The 22,446-nt window shown below is 40.3% G+C and overlaps 1 protein-coding gene across 4 annotated transcripts in view; it reads left to right on the forward strand.

The window, feature by feature from the left end:
• Window positions 1-2,138: 2,138 nt before the first annotated feature.
• The window catches only part of furina (furin (paired basic amino acid cleaving enzyme) a), a 92,064-nt gene continuing 71,756 nt past the window's right edge, over window positions 2,139-22,446 (forward strand). Inside the window, exons 1-2 of one of the 4 annotated variants that reach the window (XM_061665729.1) lie at window positions 2,139-2,294; window positions 5,565-5,891. In XM_061665729.1, coding sequence (XP_061521713.1) covers window positions 5,598-5,891 — 294 coding nt within the window. In that variant the 5' untranslated portion in view covers window positions 2,139-2,294; window positions 5,565-5,597. Of the gene's footprint in view, window positions 2,295-2,650; window positions 2,806-3,799; window positions 4,284-5,564; window positions 5,892-22,446 lie in introns of those variants that run through there. The other 3 variants (XM_061665723.1, XM_061665740.1, XM_061665724.1) reach the window with 3 other exon arrangements.

Raw genomic sequence — 22,446 nt, forward strand, 5'->3', positions numbered from 1 at the left:
TATTTCGTTATTTTTTGTTTAACTTTTGTATGCAATACATTTTAGATTGCATTATTGTTCATGTAGTGTTTTTTTTATTTTCCCGGTGTTAATCTTGAGACGGCATAATTTTACAGTGGCTTAAAGTGTTGTTGTCGTTGTACAGTCACCTGACTTCAGTGCAGGCAGTGTGGGTTCAGTTCTCACACAGTGACGGTGTGAAAGTGAGAGTCAATAGTTGTCGATGTTCCGGTATGTCTCCAAGAGTCTCTTTATCTTAAAATTCACAACAATCAACATCTTAGTTAAGAGACATGAGCATGCACTCCTCTGTGCATCCATGTATGACAGTGTACATCATGTACTTTTTGCAGTGGTGTCACCCATACCCTGTTCCACACACAATTCAATTCAAATTGATTGTCGTAGGAATGAACACGCACCTTGTGATCGCGTAGTACTATTTTCAATTGTTGTTTTAATTGCACGAAAGAAGTGCAACCCTTTATTCCTGTCTTCAAGGCCACCGAGTGATTAATGTTTTTTTTGTATTAGAACTAATTAAAAAAAAGTTAGGACTAAATTTGACGCGAGATTTTAACCGTCCCTCGCCAACAGATGAACTAACGGCTGTTAGAAAACTGCAGTTGTTTATTTACATGCAAACTTCAGCTTGCAGCCCACACGACTGACGTCAATGCATGCTGTGATCGTTGTAGCTGGGGTGTCAAACGTACGGCCCGTGGGCCAGAACCGGCCCGTCTAGGGGTCTAATCCGGCCCGCGGGCACTGTTCTGCCCATCACTCAAGTTTTAGTTCATTTATACATATAGACTCTTATTTTGAAATGTATGCTTTAATTTTGACACAACTACAATAGAACCGGAAGTTCTGTGAGTCGTGTGACGTCACATGCACGAAGCTGAGAAAGAAAAAAGATCGCCTCCAATCAATATGCAGCAAGAAAGTGAAACTTTGTGTGAAGCACTGCCAATGTATGTATTATATCATGTATTGTTTGTTTAGTAATTTCATGTGCAAATGTGCATATGTGCGGTTAAAAAAATTTTGTGAAGTTAATTGGGACATGGGTTTATTAAAGCCCGGATAAACTTGGTTAGGCTACGTCAGACAAACACATCATGTGGGTGACTCCCTGTGCTGGCGACCCCCTGACAAGGAAAAGCTGGAAATCACATCTTTAGTGAGATGTAAGCGACAAGATAATTTGATCAATGCTAATAGTTGGAGAGGGGGTTGCTAATTGTTTGTGCAGACTAATGCTAACCTCATATAAATTCACTGCTTTTTATGGCAAACTACTGAGTGACAATTAAATAAGTAGCAAATTTGAGTTTCTACTTTGCACTTACAAACAAGATTGGCAACAAGATAATAATCAATAAATGTGAATATTTTCCCAAATGTAATTGTAATTATGTGCAGCCAAAAAGATGGTAAAACAAAGTTGAATTGTCTTTATTAATAGCTTATAGGGTCACGGATATAATGGTCCAGCCCACTTGAGATCAAATTGGGTTGGATGTGGCCCGAGAACTAAAATGAGTTTGACACCCCTGTAATTGATTCAAGAAAATTTATGCGCCATGTGAGCTTTCCAGGACAGTTTCTCCAAAGAAACTTTTATTAAAGTGCTCTATTTCTTCATTATATATTTTGACTCATGTTTGCACAGATTATCTATTTTATTACCAAAATGTATCTTTTTAAGATTAAGAGATTTAAGAAACAAGATACTCGGTATAGAAAATGGATGGGTTGACAATAATATGAACTGTACTTTTTAGGAATAAAAAGTATATTTAATGTTGTACCTGATGGTGGTACTTGGTGGGTTAAGTACTTTTTCCCCCAAAAGCAATAAAATATTGACTTGCCATGATATCTTTTTAAAGTAGTTACATCCCATTCGTCATTTTCCTCGCCACATATGAAAACTTTACTATATTTAAAATGGACTGTGTGACCTAAGAATAAACTGGGCGTGTGCGTAGCTTGCGAACCACAAAGGATTGGGCTTGTTACGCCACTCGTGACCGAGAGGTGGTGCTGTCGCAGCGCTATACGGGGTGCGTGTCTCTGGAACGTCCCTAGTCCCTCCACGGCCCGTGACGTATTTCCTGGGGCTTGTGTAGATCTCCGGCGCCTCACCACAGTGGGCTACCATGACTATTTATAACCAGCAATTCTGTCTTATCAAATGTTCTGTGGTTTTTCAGCGCCGTCGTCGTTTCTAGCACCGCTCGGTGCGAGACAACAGCACGCCGGGTCGAGCAGCATGCAAACGGAAGCTGGTAAGTTGAGCCTTTTCGTATTCGTAAGTTTGCCGTTAGCTCTGACACACGACATTCGGACTTGTTTTGGTCAGTGTTCGGGTTGTGGATAGCCCGGTACCAAGGGGACGGCGAGCCCGAGTGGGATATTGTGGTCTTGTTGAACCAGCTGGCTGTCAGTGGTTCCGGACTCGGGGCTCACACACGCCGAGGTGACGTCGACCGCGTCCGGTTTGATTGGGCGACAACCCGCAGCTTTCCTGGATTTGTAAAATGTGATACGCTTTAGTAAGGGAATGTGAAATAAAAAAAAAAGAGAGGAAAAAAAAAAGGTGGGCGTCTTTAAACTCAAGAGTACGCCGTCAACGTACCGTGAAGTCAAGTTTGCGTACCACTTTCTGGTGAACTTCGTCAGGCAGACGGCGATAACTGCCAGATTGATGACTACGTGGTGGTGTCACGGGCTTGACTCGTGAGGTGAGACCGAAAACACGCTCCTGTCGGCGGATCTTTCGCAAACGTTTCAGTGGAGGTATTTTATTATTATTATTATTTTTTTACTTTACAAATTTACAAATTATTGACCAATCTAAAATGTTGAACATGGCTCTTCTCTTTGATAATGCGACGTTAATGGCTCAAAAGACATGTCGGGATTTTTTGGGTTCCTGAAAAGTGACAGTTCGGAGATGTGCGGATTCTGCCGAACGCCAGCGCCAGACTACCCAATTAGAACTAGGGCTGGGTAACAGGTAACCCTCGGTTTTGAGACCACGATTCAGTACATTTTTGGTACGAGTTTCGTGCATGAAGAAAACAACTTCTTTCTCTCTTTCAAAATTATCTCTGTAATTTGCTTGTCAGCAAATTAATTTAGGAATGATCTAACTTATTTCAAGTCAACCGTTATTTAAATACAACTATTTCTAATGGTAAACTGCCTCTTATTCCTTGACTGTATACATGTGACATGACAGTTTAGTAATAGTGTAAAATATGTATAACAAATTAAAACATAAACAAGAAACAGTACTTATGCCAAGATTTGGATTGAGTCGATTGGTCTTTGTCAATATAGACAAAGCGGATCACGCATTATTCATTCACTCCACAGTCACACACTGATGGTGGTAAGCTACGCGTGTAGCCACAGCTGCCCTGGGGCAGTCTGACGGAACCGTGGCTGCCATCCTTCGCCTACGTCCCGTCCAACCACCGCCAAATATCCAAGCACATTCATTCATAGGCAATGTGAGTGAAGCGTCTTGCCCAGGCACACAATGACGACATGCGCTCGGACGGGGGTACGAATCGGCGACCCTCCGGTTGCAGGGCGTACTCTTACCCACAACGCGATGCCGCCCACAATTTAGTGATACTGTCTACAGAGCTTTCTTTTGCATGGTCTGTCATACAAGTTTTACAATCATTTAAGAAATGAGAAATAAGAGCCTTGATCTGCTCTCATTAAAACGCTGGACTTAATAGCTCAGAGGTGGTGTTTTTTGTTTTGTGGAAAATAATATTTCTGCCCGCATACACTTGTGCTGATATATTGTTTCAGTGTCTTCTGTAAGTAGAGATCAGATAAACAGAATGTAATTGTGTGTTTGTACTTTGAAATGTAAATATTTAACTAATGAGGTTATTGGAAATGTGCCATTTTTTGCAAGGTTAGTATTACCCTTCTTGTTTCATGTTTAACTTATCATGATTCCCTGTATTTCCTCTTATAACATTCTGACATGTGGTATCATTTACTGACACCACTCAACAATGAGACGGTGGGGTTTGCCTCATGTCTCTGGTAAATGGCAAAATACTTAGTGTGTGTGCTTTTTAACCCTGCTGTTAGGCAACTGAGTGGCTGAGCTTGTAGGTGAGGCAATGAGTGGCTGAGCTTGTAGGTGAGGTCACAGTAATCTGTATTTAAAGTCAGTGCGTACTAACCTCAAAACAGGTTTGGAAACGTTTTTACTTGCTGCACCAAAGGATAGAGGAGAAAGTTGAGTAAGTTTTGCTCCAAGTTTGTCTTCTGTTTTTAACCTGTGTATTCTATTTGGCTTTTTGATGTTGTTTTTAGTTTCACCTTATGAATTATTGTCCTGAAAAAAAATTGATTAATAGCTATAGTTAACATGTCCTTATTTTCAGCAAGACCTCATGTGATAAAATAGCAAACTGTACAACTATAAAATAGTTTTTTTAATTGAATGTAGTTATTTTCTCTTACGCTGGCTTCTGGTTTTCATAGAGAAATTTAACTTGGGTATACAAAATTTACAAAAATTGTATTGTCAATATTGTCCCATGCTTGCTTATGAACCTCCCAAAATAAAAATGAATTTCAAACCACATGAGTGCACACAAAGCTAAAACTTTACTCAGAAGCTCAAACAACATAGCCAAAAAACTCCTAACGTTAGGAAGTCTAAATACTGATGTGTCCAGTTAGCAAGTTCAAGTACTTCCACATATCCAGAAATAAATATGCAAGTTCTTCCAGACAGTTTTTAACACGTCTCACCGTCAAACTACCGAGATGCACATTGAATGTGTCGTGATGGAATAAAGAAAACCCATCATTTAATCCATGGAGGCGAGCTGTCCCTGGAGACAGAACCATTGTAGGAAGGCTGTGATATGTTACAACTGATGAGAAGACTGGAACAAGGTGAACACGTTTGACCACTTCAAGCAGGAAGGAGTGAATTTGAGCAGTTCTATTTAAAGCATAGGAATCAACCTAGTCTTAAATACAGACACGTAACGCAGTTTAAAAATGCAACTGGCATGCAAAAGGTATTTTTCAATACACTGTGGCTTCAGAGTGTTTTGACTAGACCGCAATATCCTGCATGTTGTTACTAAAACCAGTTTTTACTTTAGTAATTTCTATTTCTCTTTAGCGATGCCTACTCTCGCATGTTCTTTCAGGCTTGTGTCTGCTGGGTGTCTCAAAACAATATTGGATCTAGTCTTGACTGTTATTTTCATCAAACCTCTCAAATCCAGCTGCCTCTTACAATGCCTGCTAAAAGCCGTTACGCTTCTGCCTTGTCGCAATATAGACAGATATTTCAAAATTGAAAAGTTCATCCGCTAAAGCTACCTGAAACCACATGAAAACAACAGCAGAAGAAATGAACCCCCTGTTATTTAATTTGGCCTCCGTTTTTTCAACTAAACTTTCCTGATATGACTTTTTTTAATATAGTATGGTACTTGTCAAACCTTGCAACTCTGCAAACTTGTATTTATTATTCCCGTTTCTCCTGTGTTTTCCATCAGGTAAGCTGTGACATTCCCTTTCTTTGTTCCTCCATGTACCGGCAAGTACCGTGGGCAGCCCTGGCCTGGCGGAAAGGTGCAATGCTCAGAGACTGTGCTTCTTCCGGAGACAAAATGGCTGCTGGCCCACCAGCTCCCTCTGTGAGCAGCCATAGGCTCACTCTGGTAGAGTTGACATTATGGTCTCTGTTGATCTTGCTGGTTTTTGGGCTGGAACCAGTAATGGGTCAGAAGATCTACACCAACACATGGGCTGTCCACATACCTGGAGGTCGGGAGGAAGCAGAACAAATTTCCCATAAACATGGTTTCATCAATTACGGACATGTAAGTTCAGCATTTTTCTGGTTTACATGAGTTGAATACAGTAGTAGGGTAAAAACACAAAATGGTACAATGTTGTGATTAGACTTCTACTGAATTATGTTTTTGCAAGTTATGTAATTCAGTGGAACTAAAGAGAATTTAGTTTCCATTAGTTCCTGGCTGGCTCAGTATCAGCTGTAAGCACTAATCGCCAAATCGCTTAGCAATCGTGATATATTTGTGTATGCGTCCTCTGGGTCCAGTTTAATCAGTTTAACATGCTGTTTTATAGTGCATCTGCGTCTGCCTGTTCAGAAAGCCCGACTTGACTTTTAAAGCAACATACTGTAAATCTGAACATGTGGCCAAGGAACGACACTTTCTTTGTTCGTCAGTAATGTCTGTATTATCTGGAAAATGTAGGCTTGATTCTATATTATACTCTGACGATCACTTTTAAGTGTACCTGGTACTGTTCACCAGCACCATAAATCTCAGGCCTCCAAAATAACCATTACAAAATCACAGCATGGGAGGCTCCAGTGGTTTGACAATGAAAAGATACAGTATGACGTCACCTAAAAGAATTAGCTTGAGTTTTTACCACATGATATAAGAAGCAACTTGAGAACCCTAGAATTGGACTTGTATGAGATATGATGTTATTTTGTGATCTCATTTTAATGACCCGGAAAGTAATCTACATTTAACATTCATGTGTTTTTGGGTATTGCCACAGATACGCGTGTTTTACTGTCACCGTCTGTTTTACTGTCACAGCATCTTGATTACAGTCTAGAACATTACTGCTCTGACTGAAACTGTGCCTTTTTTTTTTTTTTAACAAGCTTTGAACAAACAAACTTTTGAAACCTTTCACTTATGGTGACTGTGGTTTGTGAGCTATGTGTGGTCAGACATAACCTTGTATGTGTCTGTGTGACTGCTGTCGTGTGCATGTTTTGGAATTAGGAAGGAAGGACGGAGTCTTTTGGGGTGATAAAAGACTCCAGCTGACTATAGTTTTTATCAGTCTGATCAGGTTGTCTACAGATTCAGATAACCCCATATTTCCTATTTCTGTAGTGCTTCTCTTCACTAGGTTTGGGGGTGAGCTATAGTCTACCCCAGCTGACTTTGGGCGAGAGGCGGTGTACACCCTGAACTGGTTGCCAGCCAATCACAGGGCACATATAGAGAAACATAACATTATCACAACATAGTGGAGAAGTGAAGTGAATGCTTGACACATACTCAAGCGATTAGTATACCTTTTCTTAATTACGGTAGTACTTATGTGAGCCACTCAAATTTTCAAATGATTTTGTTTTCAGGCTCAAAAGCATTTAAAATGGACAGTCAAAATGACAGTTTTAGAAAAGGCCTTGTGGAAAAGTTCCCTATCAGACAGCCCTCAACAGAGGCCTTTTATGATGGGTCCGACAGTGAAACCAGAGTATCACTTCTTTAAGATTGCCGTGGCATTCCATGACTAAAAGGTTTGTTAGTGCTAATCAATCAATGTAGGCTATATACTTAATCTAAAACACTTTTATGTCAGTGAGAAAACTGTTGCTTAACAAGTTATGATGCACTGAATGCACTGGCTAGGCTATGTGTATTATCTGTCAAATGCTGACAGAAACATCTTTATTATCCTTTTTTCCGTTTGAGCTATAAAGTGTGACGCACAAAATAGCAATATTAATAATGTTCTTTAAATAAAGAGGACCCCTGAAAGAAAGCCTTATGACTGCACTTTCAAATGATAGGTCCATTTTGGAACATGGGAATAATTAAAACAAAGTTAAAGTAATTCAATTAAGAAATTGTCTGACTCGCATATCTTGGTATTGGGATTAACTGCCAATTTGCTTCTACAAATGGTTGCTTTACATTTCAAAACTTTTTTCTTGGCTGCATCAATGAAACTTGCTTTGCTTCTAAAATAAAAATAAGATCTGGTTGAGTCGCAGTTCCATTTTATTGGCATTCACGTCATAATGTGGGATTAGAGTATACGTTAACACCAGCAAGAGGTGCTGAGAGTGACACGTTTAATTAGTGAAGACACTTAATTAGTGAAGAAAAATTGTTGTATGAGAATAGGATCAAGGTTGACATGGGGAAATGCATCTGCTACGCGCAAAAGTACCTGAGTGCTTTTTCCTGTAATCTGTTGAGATTGACTTCTTGTTAAAGACCTCAGATTTCTTGCATATTTGAGGCCACTCGGTCTTCCTGATGCTGGCCAGAGTTTTTGTTTCTTTTTTTTTTTTTTTTTCCCCTTCCCCTCCTCTTTTTAACCAACTATTCAATCTTGTACATAGCTCATGAGTCTTGTGGTCAAGGGAGTGTCACTATTTAACATGCTGTATTGCAGCATTCACCTGATTCTACCTCATATCATGGCAATTTAATGATTTAAGAGTATATTTGACAGGATTTCTTTTCCAGCAAAATGTCAAATATGTAAAGCTTGAAAAACAAATAATGTGAAGGTATTAAAATGATTAATTTTAGAATGTATACTTATTGGTTAAGTCTGCGGCGGCATGGTGGGGGAATGGTTAGAGCGTCTGCCTCACAGTTCTGAGGACCGGGGTTCATTTGCATGTTGTCCCCGTGCCTCGGTGGGTTTTCTCCGGGGTCTTCGGTTTCTTCCCACATCCCAAAAACATGCATGGTAAGTTAATTGAAGTCTCTAAATTGCCCCTAGGTGTGAATGTGAGTGTGATTGGTTGTTTGTTTATATGTGCCCTGCGATTGGCTGGCAACCAGTTCAGGGTGTACTGAACCTGTACCTCCTGCTCGATGATAGCTGGGATTGGCTCCAGCGCGCTCGCGACCTAAGTGAGGAGCAGCGGCTCAGAAAATGGATGGATGGATGGTTAAGTCTCCCTCAAGCTTGTGCTATGTGAATGCTATTGTAGGATGCTAAAAATAACTTCACAACCCTTCATGACAAAATGATCAAAGTTGCTTGGGAACTTGTTTCTCTTGTGCTTGAAGCCTATTTTTTAATTGTTTATCTGTTTACCTAAAAAAATAAAGGCAACAATACCACACTAATTCCTGAAAAAGAAGATTTACAAAATCCACAGGCTGCTCTACATCGGTAACCTGTTCTAGATGTATGAGAGAATTGAGTTTGGTCATTTGTAACAAATGAACTATGCTTTTGGTGTCATCTGTTTCTACTTAGGTGCTGAGTTTGTCTATTTTCACAGTTCATTAATGTCTTTTCAGCAAGGAAATGGCATCTCTGTCCATAACACGAGTAAAGGACTAAAAATAGATAATAAAATGGTGGTGTTGAAATTCATGAAATGTCTTTTGTTCATTTTGGAAAATGGATTGTTGAGGGAAGAACTTGCGCTTCTGGGCATAGCAACAATATATGCTAATAATAGACTTCTTCCTTTGCATCATTTACAGTCAATAACCACTTTATTCTTGCTCACCATGATGCAATCACGTTTTATTTTTGGTTTCCTGCTGTTGGCACCTACTGGTAACAATTGTTTTCAATTATCACAATACCACATTGTGCCAAAACTTGGTTGTAGTCGCTAGACCAAATACACTACTTCAAGATATATCATCAAATAGACAACTTTGACAATTCTTGATAATAGACAACTAAGTCACAGTACAATTGTCTTATGACAAAGCAAAGCAAATTTATTTATATAGCGCATTTCATACACAAGGGAACTCGATGTGCTTTACATGATTAAAAGCATTTAAAAAAAAAAAAAAAAAAACAGCTTATAAACATGCAAAACAAAGACAGAAAATCGAATTTTCTCCACTTACGTTCTGCTTTCCTACACTTTGATTTCGAGGTCTTTACCCTCATTGTGCTCCTCCACGGTGTTCTAGGTCGCCTCATGATTGTCTTAGTTTTAATGGGATCGACAAGATTCATGACATTTGAGATTTTACAGATGAAATTATCCCAAAGTTCATCAACTGTCTCAGCACTCAGTTTGTGGCACTGCAATGGTCTCCATAAACTTAGTGGCGGTACTCTCATTTATGTACCTTTTTCTTAATTGACATAGAGATTGTCTGAACTTTTGGAAGAATATGTAATTCAAAGAATACACAAAAATGGTCGGAAATAGCCATATCTTTAATGTCAAGTGATAGAATCTCAACATCCTTAGAGATGACCAGGTCTAAGATGTGACCTTGAGTGTGGGTTGGACTCTTATGTTGTTATTAAAAGCATTTAAAAACAAAGAAAGAAAACAGCTTATAAACATTTAAAACGGGGGGGGGGGGGGGGGGGGGGGGACTGAATAAAAGTACAATTAAAACAGCGTACAGTGCAAGAAATATCATTTAAAAATGGAAATACTCTAAAAAGCATGAGGGGAAAAAGAAGAGTTTTTAATCTGGATTTAAAAACATTCACACTTGGGGTTGACGTCACTTCTGTTGCCAATTTATCCCATTTGTGTGCAGCATAATAGCTAAATGCTGCTTCACCATGTTTGCTTTGGACTCTGTGCTCCACTATTTGACCTGAGAAAGCATCTACTTCCAGACCGTGAAACTAATCAACTTGATGAATGAAATTTTAATTGTTGAAAGTCACATTTTGTCTCTGGTGTAATTATGTTAGGATGTATAATGGCTAAAAAAAGCAGTTCCTTAATTTAGTTCTACTGGTGGTTTATGAACTAAAATGTTCTATATATGATGTAACTATATGATGTTGCTACAACCAGCATGTTTCAAAAGAGACTGACAGGAAGAAATCCATAATTGGACTCTGGAGAACTGAAGCTATGAACTGAGGGAAATATGAGGTGTTTGAGGGAAAAAAATAAAAATAAATTGCCGCAAAGACCCTGAACATGATTGGACCAGAGATGATGGGCAAAGAATGCGCCTGGTGAGCGCTGCAAGGAGCCACTCTGCACGATCCACACGTTTCCTCTCTTCAACTGCATTGCTACCGAACACAGTTCATCTGACTGAAAAGAAAGACCACCTTAAGAAATGCCTTTTGAGATTACATCCATATGAATTTCACTTGTTCAGCATGCCCTAAAAATTTCTACGATAAGGAATTAGCATTAAAAAAAATTCAGTTTATTGACTGCAGAAAAAAATGAATACGTAATCTATTTAAAAAAATATATGGATTTGAAAGTAAATGTTTGGAACTCTTGTTTCGATGCAAATAAATGCTGCATGTAGGAGTGCAAACTATCCTTCTCGTTAGATTTAATCAGCAGCTTGGTTACAGCTGAATTCATGCAAAAACCTTCTCATTTTAGTTAACTTGAGGACTTCCAGGTTCCACAAGTCAACCATATAACTCTTCACCAGCTATAGCTGTCTACCTTTAAATATTTACTATAGTATAAAGTGTGTTTTTGTAAGTGTATTTACTGGTGCAGTATCATCATTAATCCTTGATGCACCACTCTGTATTAAATTTTCTCCGGCCCACTTTAACCAAAGGGACACCGCAGCATGTCTTGTTGAAGGTGCAGCTGCAAACTGACTTCATATCCAAAGTGTTGGGTCCAGTCCTTTAATGTTTTATGCTCCCCTTAGACCACACCGTCATTGATCAGCAGCAATGTCTACATTGTCTTTGGTCCAATGGTCATTGTGAGAGCGCTTGCTTTTATTTTGCACTTTGGCCTCTCATGAAGCAGGCCTGCATTTCACTTCATTGCAGTGCAGCTGCTCTTCAAAAGTTAATAAACTGCAGAGATTGACTGATCCAGTCTTCTCCAGTGGAGAACATGCAGCTAATACACCTGAATTAATGTACCTAAACCGTATTGGCCATAGAACAATAGAATGGATCATACGGATGATTCATTTGAGTAAGCTAAAGTATAGACATGAAAATGCAAATTGACTGTATTTATTCATACAATAGCATATGTATAACTGGAAAGTATTATAGTTGCAATAAAATCTGGGCGAAACCCTCCTCCATGCCTACTGGTTGAAGAATCTAGTTGATATATATACATTGCTGGCAGTAAACAGTTGGATTCCAGTTGACGAATTATAAAGTCACAGCAGGGAAATGAGTTAAGAGCTGTTTAGACTGAACACCAGTCATACACCAATTGGCTGCAAACAACAGTTACTCTCAATTCTTTCTCAACTTGTTGATTAGCATTTTTCTGCTCAGTACAACATTGGCATGAAAACAAAAATTCAGAACATTCCGTGAGAGGTTCTCCCAAACCTTGAATGCGACCTTAAACACTGAAATCGGATAGATCGAATAAATTTGCACTGGCAGTATTTCTGAATTTGTTAAACTGTATTTAGATTTGCTGAACTTCAAATCCCGGCCTCGCCTCTGTGGCGTTTTTGCGTGAGTTTTCTGCGCGGACTCTGGTTTCCTCCCACATCCCTAAAACATGAGTGATAGGTTGATTGAAGACTCTAAATTGCCTTTAGGTGTGAATGTGAGTGCGAATGGTTGTTTGTTTATATGTGCTCTGTGATTGTCTGGCAACCAGTTCAGGGTGTACCCCGCCTCTCGCCCGAAGATAGCTGGGATAGGCTCCAGCACGCCCGCGACCCTAGTGAAGATAAGCGGTGCAGAAAATGGATAGATGGATGGATGGATGGATGGATGAATGATGTTGACATGCTCGCAGGATAACTATTGAATTGGAATGAAAAATAACCACAGATTTGTCAAAAAATAACCACAGGTTTGTCCAATGTCCATCACTAATTTATGCTCATATACCAACCATGGGATGACCTAAACATTTACTCATGCTCTTTGGTAAACAACAACTGAAGAGCATATGAAAAAAATAGCAAGCTCATCTGCAGGAGAGTGTCTCCTACGGACCGCAAAGAAGTAAACACCCATATTGCCAGGGGTCCTGGGAACAGCATAGGCACTCACTCATTACTCAGCTCTCCCAATGCGCAGTGATGGGGGGCGCTGGGATAGAACAGACCCACACACTGGTCACGGGGCCATAATAAGAGCCAGATGTGCTGAGGGGACACGGAAATACATGGACACGCAACTCTCCAGATTTCAAGAATGTGCATGTACGCACATGCGCAGAGTAGGTTGAGATATTTGCGGAATTTTCTGTCTGAATGTAAAAAAAGTTTTCTCTCGAAACTCCCAAGATAATGCTTATGCTGATAATAGTATCACATCTTGTATGAGCGCACATTTTTACTAATACAATTTGTTTTCATCGCTGGGGAAATAAAGCAAAGGCTGTCAATTTTGAAAAATATCAAAGTGTACTAATATTTCCCATGACCTCTGTCAGTACCCGGTGGCATTTACTGATGAGATCGTTAAGTCAATTAATTCAATCAAAAACAATGGGAAAAAAAAATAAGAATCATGAATGACATTTGACTACTGAAACTGAATTTCCTTGGTATTTTTCCACTTGGGTGTTTCTAGTCCCTGACTAAAAGCATAAATCAGGGTGGAGGTAACAAACTCATCACTTCGAGGAAGGAAGCAAATTCACTGGGCTGAACTGAACTGACGCAAGTGCTCCAGTGGCTGTTGAGATGAGACTTGTTAGGCAGCCTCTTAATGCTCATTAGTTTTTTTTAAATTTTTATTTTTTTGTAAAGAGTTTGACCTTCGCTGACTTTCTGCCATACTGACACGAGTAGAAAATAAAATGCCCTAAACATGAACTTCAATTCAGAAAATACCCATCTTATTTGATAGTAACACCTGATATTTAGCTAATGAAGTGATGAACTAGGCTTGTAATGACTCAGCCTCTCTCTCTTGCATGTAAGCCCATACATCAACAGAGTCTTGTTGGGGAGGTGTGGCAGTCATTTGAGGTGCAATTTGAACAGGGCCTCCATCTGATAAGATTTAATAATATTTTATAAGATAAGATATAAGATAAGATTTTCTGATTTTTTTTTTTTTTTTTTTTTTTTTTTTTTTTAATGAAAACAATGAAGTGAATGTTGAAAACCCTGTGTGAAGCAGAACTTTAGGAGGAATGTACTATTTGGGTGGAGCATTTTATGATGGCTGCAAATGCCCCCCCCCCCTCCCTCCCCCCTGTGTAACAGGAATCCTCATTTGACAGTTGAAATTGTGCTACAGGGTAACACTGATACAGGGTTTAAATTTCAGGTAAGGTATGTTAGTCACTTTAACTAGGATGTTTTGCTGATTGTGGGGAAAAAACAGGTTCATGTCTAATCTAATCGTTTATTTTTTGCACTATATCACGATGTGGTAAAAGTACAGCAATTAACATTTTTCGCGGGGGGCTACTTTCCAAAAACTGCAGTGAAAAGGGGAAATCTGCAAAAACTGTGGCTGCCCAATAGATAACTGACAGCTTACAAACACAAGCAGCACATGCATCTGTGAAAGTTCAAGTGGTTTTTAAATCAGCCATTCAAACATATTCACACTTTTTTTTTTTTTTTTTTTTTTTAATTTTTTATTTTTTTTTTTTCTCTCTCCAATCGAGTTACACTTTATTACACCTATAATGGATTTTTCCTACTTTTCATTTTAAACATTGCACAAGGCTGTTCTTTCCTGCCGGAAGAATGGGTGCTTATGTGTTTTTGAATGTTTCTAGTAATGTCTTTGGCAACCTGGCAAGTTGGTAGAAATGGTTGCTGAATATGTCAGCGGAATTATTTTTGACTAATATCCTAAGAAACTATTTGTACCTGCGGCATGTTTTATCATCTGTTTAATTGGCGTGACAACTTCATCAGGTAAGATGATTGTCTTCTCACTGCTATAAGTTGGCTAATAGTTTAGCAATAAGCTATACACAAAAAAGGACATACAGTTTGAGGATGTGTGTGAGTGTGGTGCTGATGTCGGAAAGAATCAGTAAATAATTCCATTGCGGATCACCCCTAGCATGGCCCCAATATTGAATCCCTGGATGTCTGTAATAGAACAGAGACCTTCTGATCGATCACTGGTGTCAAACTCGTGTACCGGGGACCAGATCCGGCCCGCCACATAATTTTATGTGGCCCCCGGAAGCAAATCATGCGTGTCAACTTTGTCTCTTTCTAAATTAACAAAATTGCAAATTGTCTTTACTTAATAATGTTGAGATATTGCTTGAATGTTTTTGTTACCTACCCCTTTTTAAAAGAAATGTAATAACTGTAATTGACAAACTTTTTTTAAATCTTGGCTTCTGATTTCAAAACTAGTTAGTCATCAATTGTTTGTCTATAAGTAATTGTAGGAGGTGATATTTCATTTACAGGCATAACGGGCCTCTGAGGGAAACCATAACTATGATGTGGCCCGTGCGAAAAATTTGTTTTGACACCCATGTTCTAGATAGTGAAAGTGAAGTGCCCCTGATGGAATTGGATACCTTGTTTCGTCCATTTCTAACAGCTTCAGTTTGTTACCACAGACTGGTCGAATTGGGAAGGTGCGAGCGTTGCCATTGGGATTATTATTGTGCATTATGAGTAATAAACATCATTTGGTGCAACATTTTCACATGGTAGAAGTACTGCTTAATAAATCTCATTTTCTACATACTTTGCAGCGCCTATATAGGATACTTTGAAAAGTTTATATTGTGATTTAAGAATGGGCAACTTTGTGCCAGATTTAGCAAAGCAGACTTCTTGGTATGCTTGTGAACATAGTTGATGTGCCTTGCCAAAAAGCTCCAGTTTAGTCTCATTTGTCCAAAGGAGCTTTGTGACTTGTCAGTGTGCATTGCCGGAAATTCCAGTTTCGCTTTTGTCTGCCCCTCTTGGAAGCCGTCACCTTATCGTGGTGGAGGGGTTTGTGTGTCCCAATGATCCTAGGCGCTAAATTGTCTGGGGCTTCACGCCCCTGGCAGGGTCACCCATGTCAAACAGGTCCTAGGCGAGGGACCAGACAAAGCACGGCTCCAAAAACCCCTATGAAGAAAGAAACGAATGGATCTAGGTTTCTCTTGCCCGGACGCGGGTCACCGGGGCCCCCCTCTGGAGCGAGGCCTGGAGGTGGGGCTCGAAGGCGATCGCCTGGTGGCGGGGCTGCATCCATGGGGCCCGGCTGGGCATAGCCCGAAAGGGTAACGTGGGTCCCCTTTCCCATGGGCTCACCACCTGTGGGAGGGGCCATAAGGGTCGGGTGCAGTGCGAGCTGGGTGGTGGCCAAAGGCAGGGACCTTGGCAATCCGATCCCCGGCTACAGAAACTGGCTCTAGGGACGTGGAATGTCACCTCTCTGGCAGGGAAAGAGCCCGAGCTGGTGTGTGAGGTCGAGAAGTTCCGACTAGATGTAGTCGGACCCCCCTCCACACACAGCTTGGGCTCTGGTACCAATCCAGGGTGTCCACACGTGCACTTGGCACCAGGACATGTCTTGGACACTCGGGTGAAGAGAGGGGCGGAGCTGTCAACTGATCACCACCTGGTGGTGAGTTGGCTCCGATGGTGGGTGAAGATGCCGGTCCGACGTGGCAGGCCCAAATGTATTGTGAGGGTCTGCTGGGAATGTCTGGCAGAATCCCCTGTCAGGAGTGTCAACTCCCACCTCCGACAGAACTTTGCTCATGTTCCCGAGGATGCGGGGGACATTGAGGCTGACTGGACCATGTTACGCACCTCCATTGCTGATGCGGCCGACCGGAGCTGTGGCCGTAAGGTGGTCGGTGCCTGTCCCCCGAACCCATTGGTGGACACCAATGGTGAGGGATGCCGTCAAGCTGAAGGAGTCCTAACGGGCCTTTTTGGCCTGTGGGACTCCTGAGGCAGCTGATGGGTATCGACTGGCCAAGCGGAATGCAGCTTTGGTGATCGCTGAAGCAAAAACTCTGGTATGGTAGAAGTTTGGTGAGGCCATGGAGAAAGACTTCCGGACGGCTTCGAGGAAATTCTGGTCCACCATCCGGCGTCTTAGGAGCGGGAAGCAGTGCACCATCATGGTGAGGTCTTCCGGGCACGTCCCACCGGGAGGAGACCCCGGGGACGACCCAGGACACACTGGAGAGACTACGTCTTTCGGCTGGCCTGGGAACGCCTCGGGATCCCCCCGGAAGAGCTGGATGAAGTGGCTGGAAGGAGGGAAGTCTGGGCGCCCCTGCTAAAGCTACTGCCCCCGCGACCCGACCTCTGATAAGCGGTATAAAATGGACGGATGGATTGCTTTTTACAGTGGTGTCTCCCATGAAGTCCACTTTTGGTCAAACAATGACGAGTGGTGCTATCTGACACTGATTTAACTTGACTTTGGAGTTCACCTTTAATTTCTTTGGAGAGTGTTCTGAACTGGTTGCTATTCATATTATTCGTCTCTTCAATTTGTCATCTATTTTCCTCTCTCATCCACATCCACAGAGTCCCATGGACCTTAAACGTCTGTATAATATGTGAAACTAGTCACAAAAGCATCAAGCTGCTTGGAGATGGTCTTATAGCCTTTACCTTTTAACATGCTTGTCTATAATTTTCTGAGAGAAGGCGACAGTAGCCTTTGGTATCTGTGGTCCATGTTCAGTGTGGTACACACCAAGCATGGAGTTTTTTAAATTTTGAATATAGAAATGTTTTCAAAACGAGTTTTTCTTTATGGATCTGTTATTCAGCATCTGGTATGATATAGCTTGCAAATATATCACATTATAGTTTGTAAATGTATTTGCTTTGTTTTACTCTCCTGTCTGCAGCCAGCTCGACATTGGAAATAGGTTCAATAAATACAAAAATACATGACTTTGTGGATGCCTCTTATTGAGTTGCACTTGCACTATTGCCATCTCTCCATTTTCTGGCAAGTCATTTGTAATTTGTCATGTATAATTCACTCTTGAGTACAATATGCACCCCAAAGATCGACCCCCAAAATAAGGAAATTCCTTCTACCCATGTATAACTCACACATCGATTTGCTGCTCACATGCTCAAAACATGATTATCTGTATTTTATTAGGGTTTTCAAAGAAATGTTGTGCTCTGTGCCACTGACATAACTCTCATTTAAAAAAATAATAATATATATATATAGGCTTACTGGGAGTGTTGCGACTGGTAGCCAGTCGGCTGTTTCCTGTGATAACTGGGCAGGTACAAAGGACTAATGTAGTGATGGCTGACTAGTGGAAGAGTAGCGTTGTCAGGTGCTCCCCTCGGGGTACACAGCACAGATTTATCAAGTAGTTGGTTAATAGTTGGTGTATATTCCACCAGGCGCTGTTTTTCCGCCAGCCGTTGTTGTGCTGCATGTCTGGAGATGGTAGCACAGGGTTCGGCAACCCAAAATGTTGAAAGAGCCATATTCGACCAAAAAAACAAAAACAAATCTGGAGCCGCAAAAAATTAAAAGCCCAATATAAGCCTTATAATGAAGGCAACACATGCTGTAAGTGTCTATATTAGCCTACTATCCCAATGACATAATGAGCATTCATGATTAAATGTTTATTTTTCCTGCAGCGCATCCTGGAGAAAATGACGCACCACGTGACTACTCTGCTGTATGATGGTGTTTTAAGTTTAACTTCCATTATTGATGTTATGTTTTGTTGCATTGATGAAATTATAGAAATATAATAAAACTGATTTTTTTTTAATGTCATTTTTATTTTGAGGATTCCAAAAAACAAAATGGAACATGCCTCCTGTAATTTCAGACCTCCCCATGGAAATAAAATGCAGTCCTCTTCAATCCTCAATAATACAAACAATCCTATTCTCTTTTCCCCCATATATGGGCAACAGAAAGAGTGTAATATAACGCAGCCTGGAATTATAAAAATAAAACAGCAGCCTTTTGAAAAGGTAAGTATGAAAATAAGCCAATTTCATTCCAATTAATAAAATAAAATAATGCACAATCCTCTTCTCTTTCCTCCCTAATGGCGGCAACAGACAAATATGAAAAGGCTACAATTGCACATGAGTGTGATGAATCAAAGCCTGCATTTAAAATACAGCCTGCTTAAATAATATAACAGCAGCCTTTTGAAATGGTAAAGTATATAAAATTTAAAAAATACAGTTTAAGTTCGATTTCTGTGCATAATCCTCTTCTCTTGAGTGTTCTACAAATGCCAAGTAAGTCATTGCAAAGTAAAAAGCAGCATCCTCTTCTCTTTTGACACACACAATACAACGCAGCCATCCTCGGACCTGAGCAACAAAACACAATAATATCTCTTTGTGTCATTCCAAATATATACTGACAAAAATCCGAAACCACTTTATAAAAACAGACACTTTGTTCCTAAATATGGGCCTATGACAGAATTGTGTTCTTACCCGTTTAATGTGACTTCTGTTTTTGGACATCACAGGACAGCTTCTCAACATCGGGCATGTAAGATGTAACTTTAATCTCGGCACATGACTGCACGCTCTCATCTGTGAGGCGGTTGCGGCGTTTGGATTTAATATAGTTAATCTTTGAGAATATCTGCTCGCACAGGTATGTTGATCCAAAGATGGATAATACTCCAAATGCATATTTCTTCATGTGCCTATAACTGTCAGGAAGAGCATTCCATGTTTCAAACACAAGTTTCTCAGGTGTTGCGAGGCTTTCAATTTCGCTCCATTTGTAGCTTTGGGAGAGCTGGGCTTTCTGGGGTGTGACATTTTCAAGCTCGGCTATCAGACTTTTGAATTTGGACACCCATAAATCTTTGTCAGTTATATCGGCCATTTCCATTTCGAGGTTAGCTTGATTTACTCCTGGGAATGTGTTCAACAAGGACAGCTAGCATGCCTTCACTGGAAATGTCTTTCCACATGACTCTTTTTTGTTATTTGACAACTTCTCATTACAAAGCAGACATGTAGGCAAACCGTTGGCAATGAAAGCAAATGATTCAGTCCAAGAACTGTTGATTCCTATGTTCTCCTCAGCTATCTTTCTCTTTTTCCCTTTGCGATCCACGGCCCATCACACACCGGCCGGTTTGTTTGCGACAGCCACCTGCCACGCCGACCTCAAAGAAGCGCGCGTCGCAGGCTATGATGCAAATCTTCGTTGACAGAAATGTTGAAATTTAATATTTATTCCACACATTTTTACATCATTGGAAAACGTGAAGAATGTTTGTGTCATGTTTGTCCTCCTACAGAAACCACATTAAAACAAAAAATATATTTTTCTCCCCCATCTTTTTTCCATTTTCATACATTTTTGAAAAAGCTCCAGGGAGCCACTAGGGTGGCACTAAAGAGCCGCGGGTTGCCGACCCCTCTGCTAGCAGCTACAAGAGCTAGCAGCAGGAGCTATCGAGCTTCTGTAGCAATACAGAGTAGCGATCCAAGAATGAATTTGTTCCGAGTAAAACGTCTTAAAGGGTAGCCAACTGGACACCTCCTTGCAGTGGAAAGTATACAGTAAATTACCAGATGAATTAGGAAAAGGTAGATAGCGAGTGGCACTGCGACGACGTAACATGTCCTTCCTGAACCCGGACCCATCCGGACAGATATTACATTGATATGGTCGCGCCCGCAAGGATGTCATTAATCTCTGGTGAGCTGCAAAAATGTACTGGATTATATTTGCATTTTGTAACATTAGACATTTCGTATCATATTGGAATGAAAGTACTGTGGTGCTGAGTTGACGTAGTTTCCTACGGAACTAAGGGCTGATTGTGTTCCAAACGGATTTTGATTTTCCGGACTACTTCCAGTTGACTTCTGTGTTTTCTTTCGAACATGTTCGTTTACTTGACATTTAAAAAATATATATTTAATACACTGTACATTTTATTTTTTAACTTGGGAGATGTGCTTTGTGACGTGGCGATACAAAAAATAGATCAAACAGATACGGGAGCAAAGAGATATGATATATTGCGGCGCCCACGAGGGCGTCATGATTCTTGGGTAAGAAGGAATAATTTATCATATATATACCTTTTTCAAAACCCCTAGGTACTGGTATGTGTTTATACAATGCAAAATAATGCTTTCACTTTAGTTATACCTATGTATAATGCGACTTTGAATTTTCTGGGAAGAAAATGCACATAATATGAAAAATTAAGGTATTAAAGCAAAGCAAATTTATTTATATAGCGCATTTCATACACAAGGTAACTCAATCTGCTGTCCTTACAACACGTTGCCTATGTGAAGCTTGACAGCCAGGGAACTAATACAGAAAACTCCGCACACAAGGTGTTCTTTTCTTGTTTTTATGGAGGTCTGTTGTGCTGATACAAATATCAGGCTGAAAGGATAGTAACTGAAACAAACAGAAAAATATACATTTAACGACACCGTACATTAGTGTCAAATACAAGTAGCTAGCAGTACACATGCATCAAGCAGTTACAGTCGGCCGGAATAATCACGATTTTCAGTATTCAAATAAAAACATTATGGACCTCAAACTAGTGCTTGTCAACATACTGTACAAATACAAAGACGAAAATGTCCCAAAACGTTTAGAGGCCAAATAGCCAGTTATGGGCCATCTTCAGAGCTCACTTTTACCGTGACTTCTAGCTTGAATTCTACTGATGAAAGAATACGAGGAGAAAGATGCTCCTATACTGCTGGCAAAACAAACGATTCTCAATAGTAAGATGTCTCACTCTGACAATCTCACTCCAAATGCCTCAACAGTTTACACAATTACATATATACTACAAAATGAAGATCTTTATTAGCAAATATGAATTTACTAATTTTAACCTTATGAAATATGGACGTCTTAACACAAAGACATGACACTCTGTTTACATGATTTAAAAGCATTTAAAAACAAAGAAAAAAACAACTTATAAACATTTAAAACAAAGAGAAAAAAATAAAAGTACAATTAAAACAGCATACAGTGCAAGAAATATCATTTAAAAGTGGAAATGCTCTAAAAAGCATGAGAAAAAAGAAGAGTTTTTAACCTCGACTTAAAGACATTCACACTTGGGGCTGATGTCACTTCTGTTGGCAATTTATTCCATTTGTGTGCGGCATAAATGCTGCTTCACCATGTTTGCTTTGGACTCTGTGTTCCACTATTTGACCAGAGTCTGTCGATCTCAGAGCCCTACTGGGTTTATATACCGTAAGCATTTCTTTCATGTATTCAGGACCTAAACCATTTAGTGATTTTTAGACCAGTAGCAGAACTTTAAACTCTATTCTAAAGCTGACTGGAAGCCAGTGTAAAGACTTTAGAATTGGAGTAATCTTTTCTGACCTCTTTGTTCTGGTCTTTGTTTGTTCTGGTCTTTGTTCTGGTAAACTGCAAACTATTAGTTAGGCAGAGGAACATGGGAATCGAGCAGCCGCGAGAGAATTCAAGATCAACGAATCCATGGTTCGCAAGTGGAGGAAGCAGCAAAACGAGCTTCGCCAAGTCAAGAAGACGAAGCTGAGTTTCCACGGGAAAAAAAAAAAAAAAGAAAACGCAGAAACAAGGCGAGGTGGCCCGAGTTGGAAGACCAACTCGAGCAATGGATTAATGAGCAAAGAACAGCCGGGAGAAGCGTCTCTACACTCACCATTCGACTAAGTGCAATAACTCTGAGCTTGCCATCATTCCGGGAGGCTTGACGAACCGCTGGACATCCATGTAAACGGGGTTCAAAGTGAAGTTGCGAGCGGCTTGGGA

This window comes from Phycodurus eques, chromosome 2, assembly GCF_024500275.1.
Source record: "Phycodurus eques isolate BA_2022a chromosome 2, UOR_Pequ_1.1, whole genome shotgun sequence".
Lineage (NCBI taxonomy): Eukaryota > Metazoa > Chordata > Actinopteri > Syngnathiformes > Syngnathidae > Phycodurus > Phycodurus eques.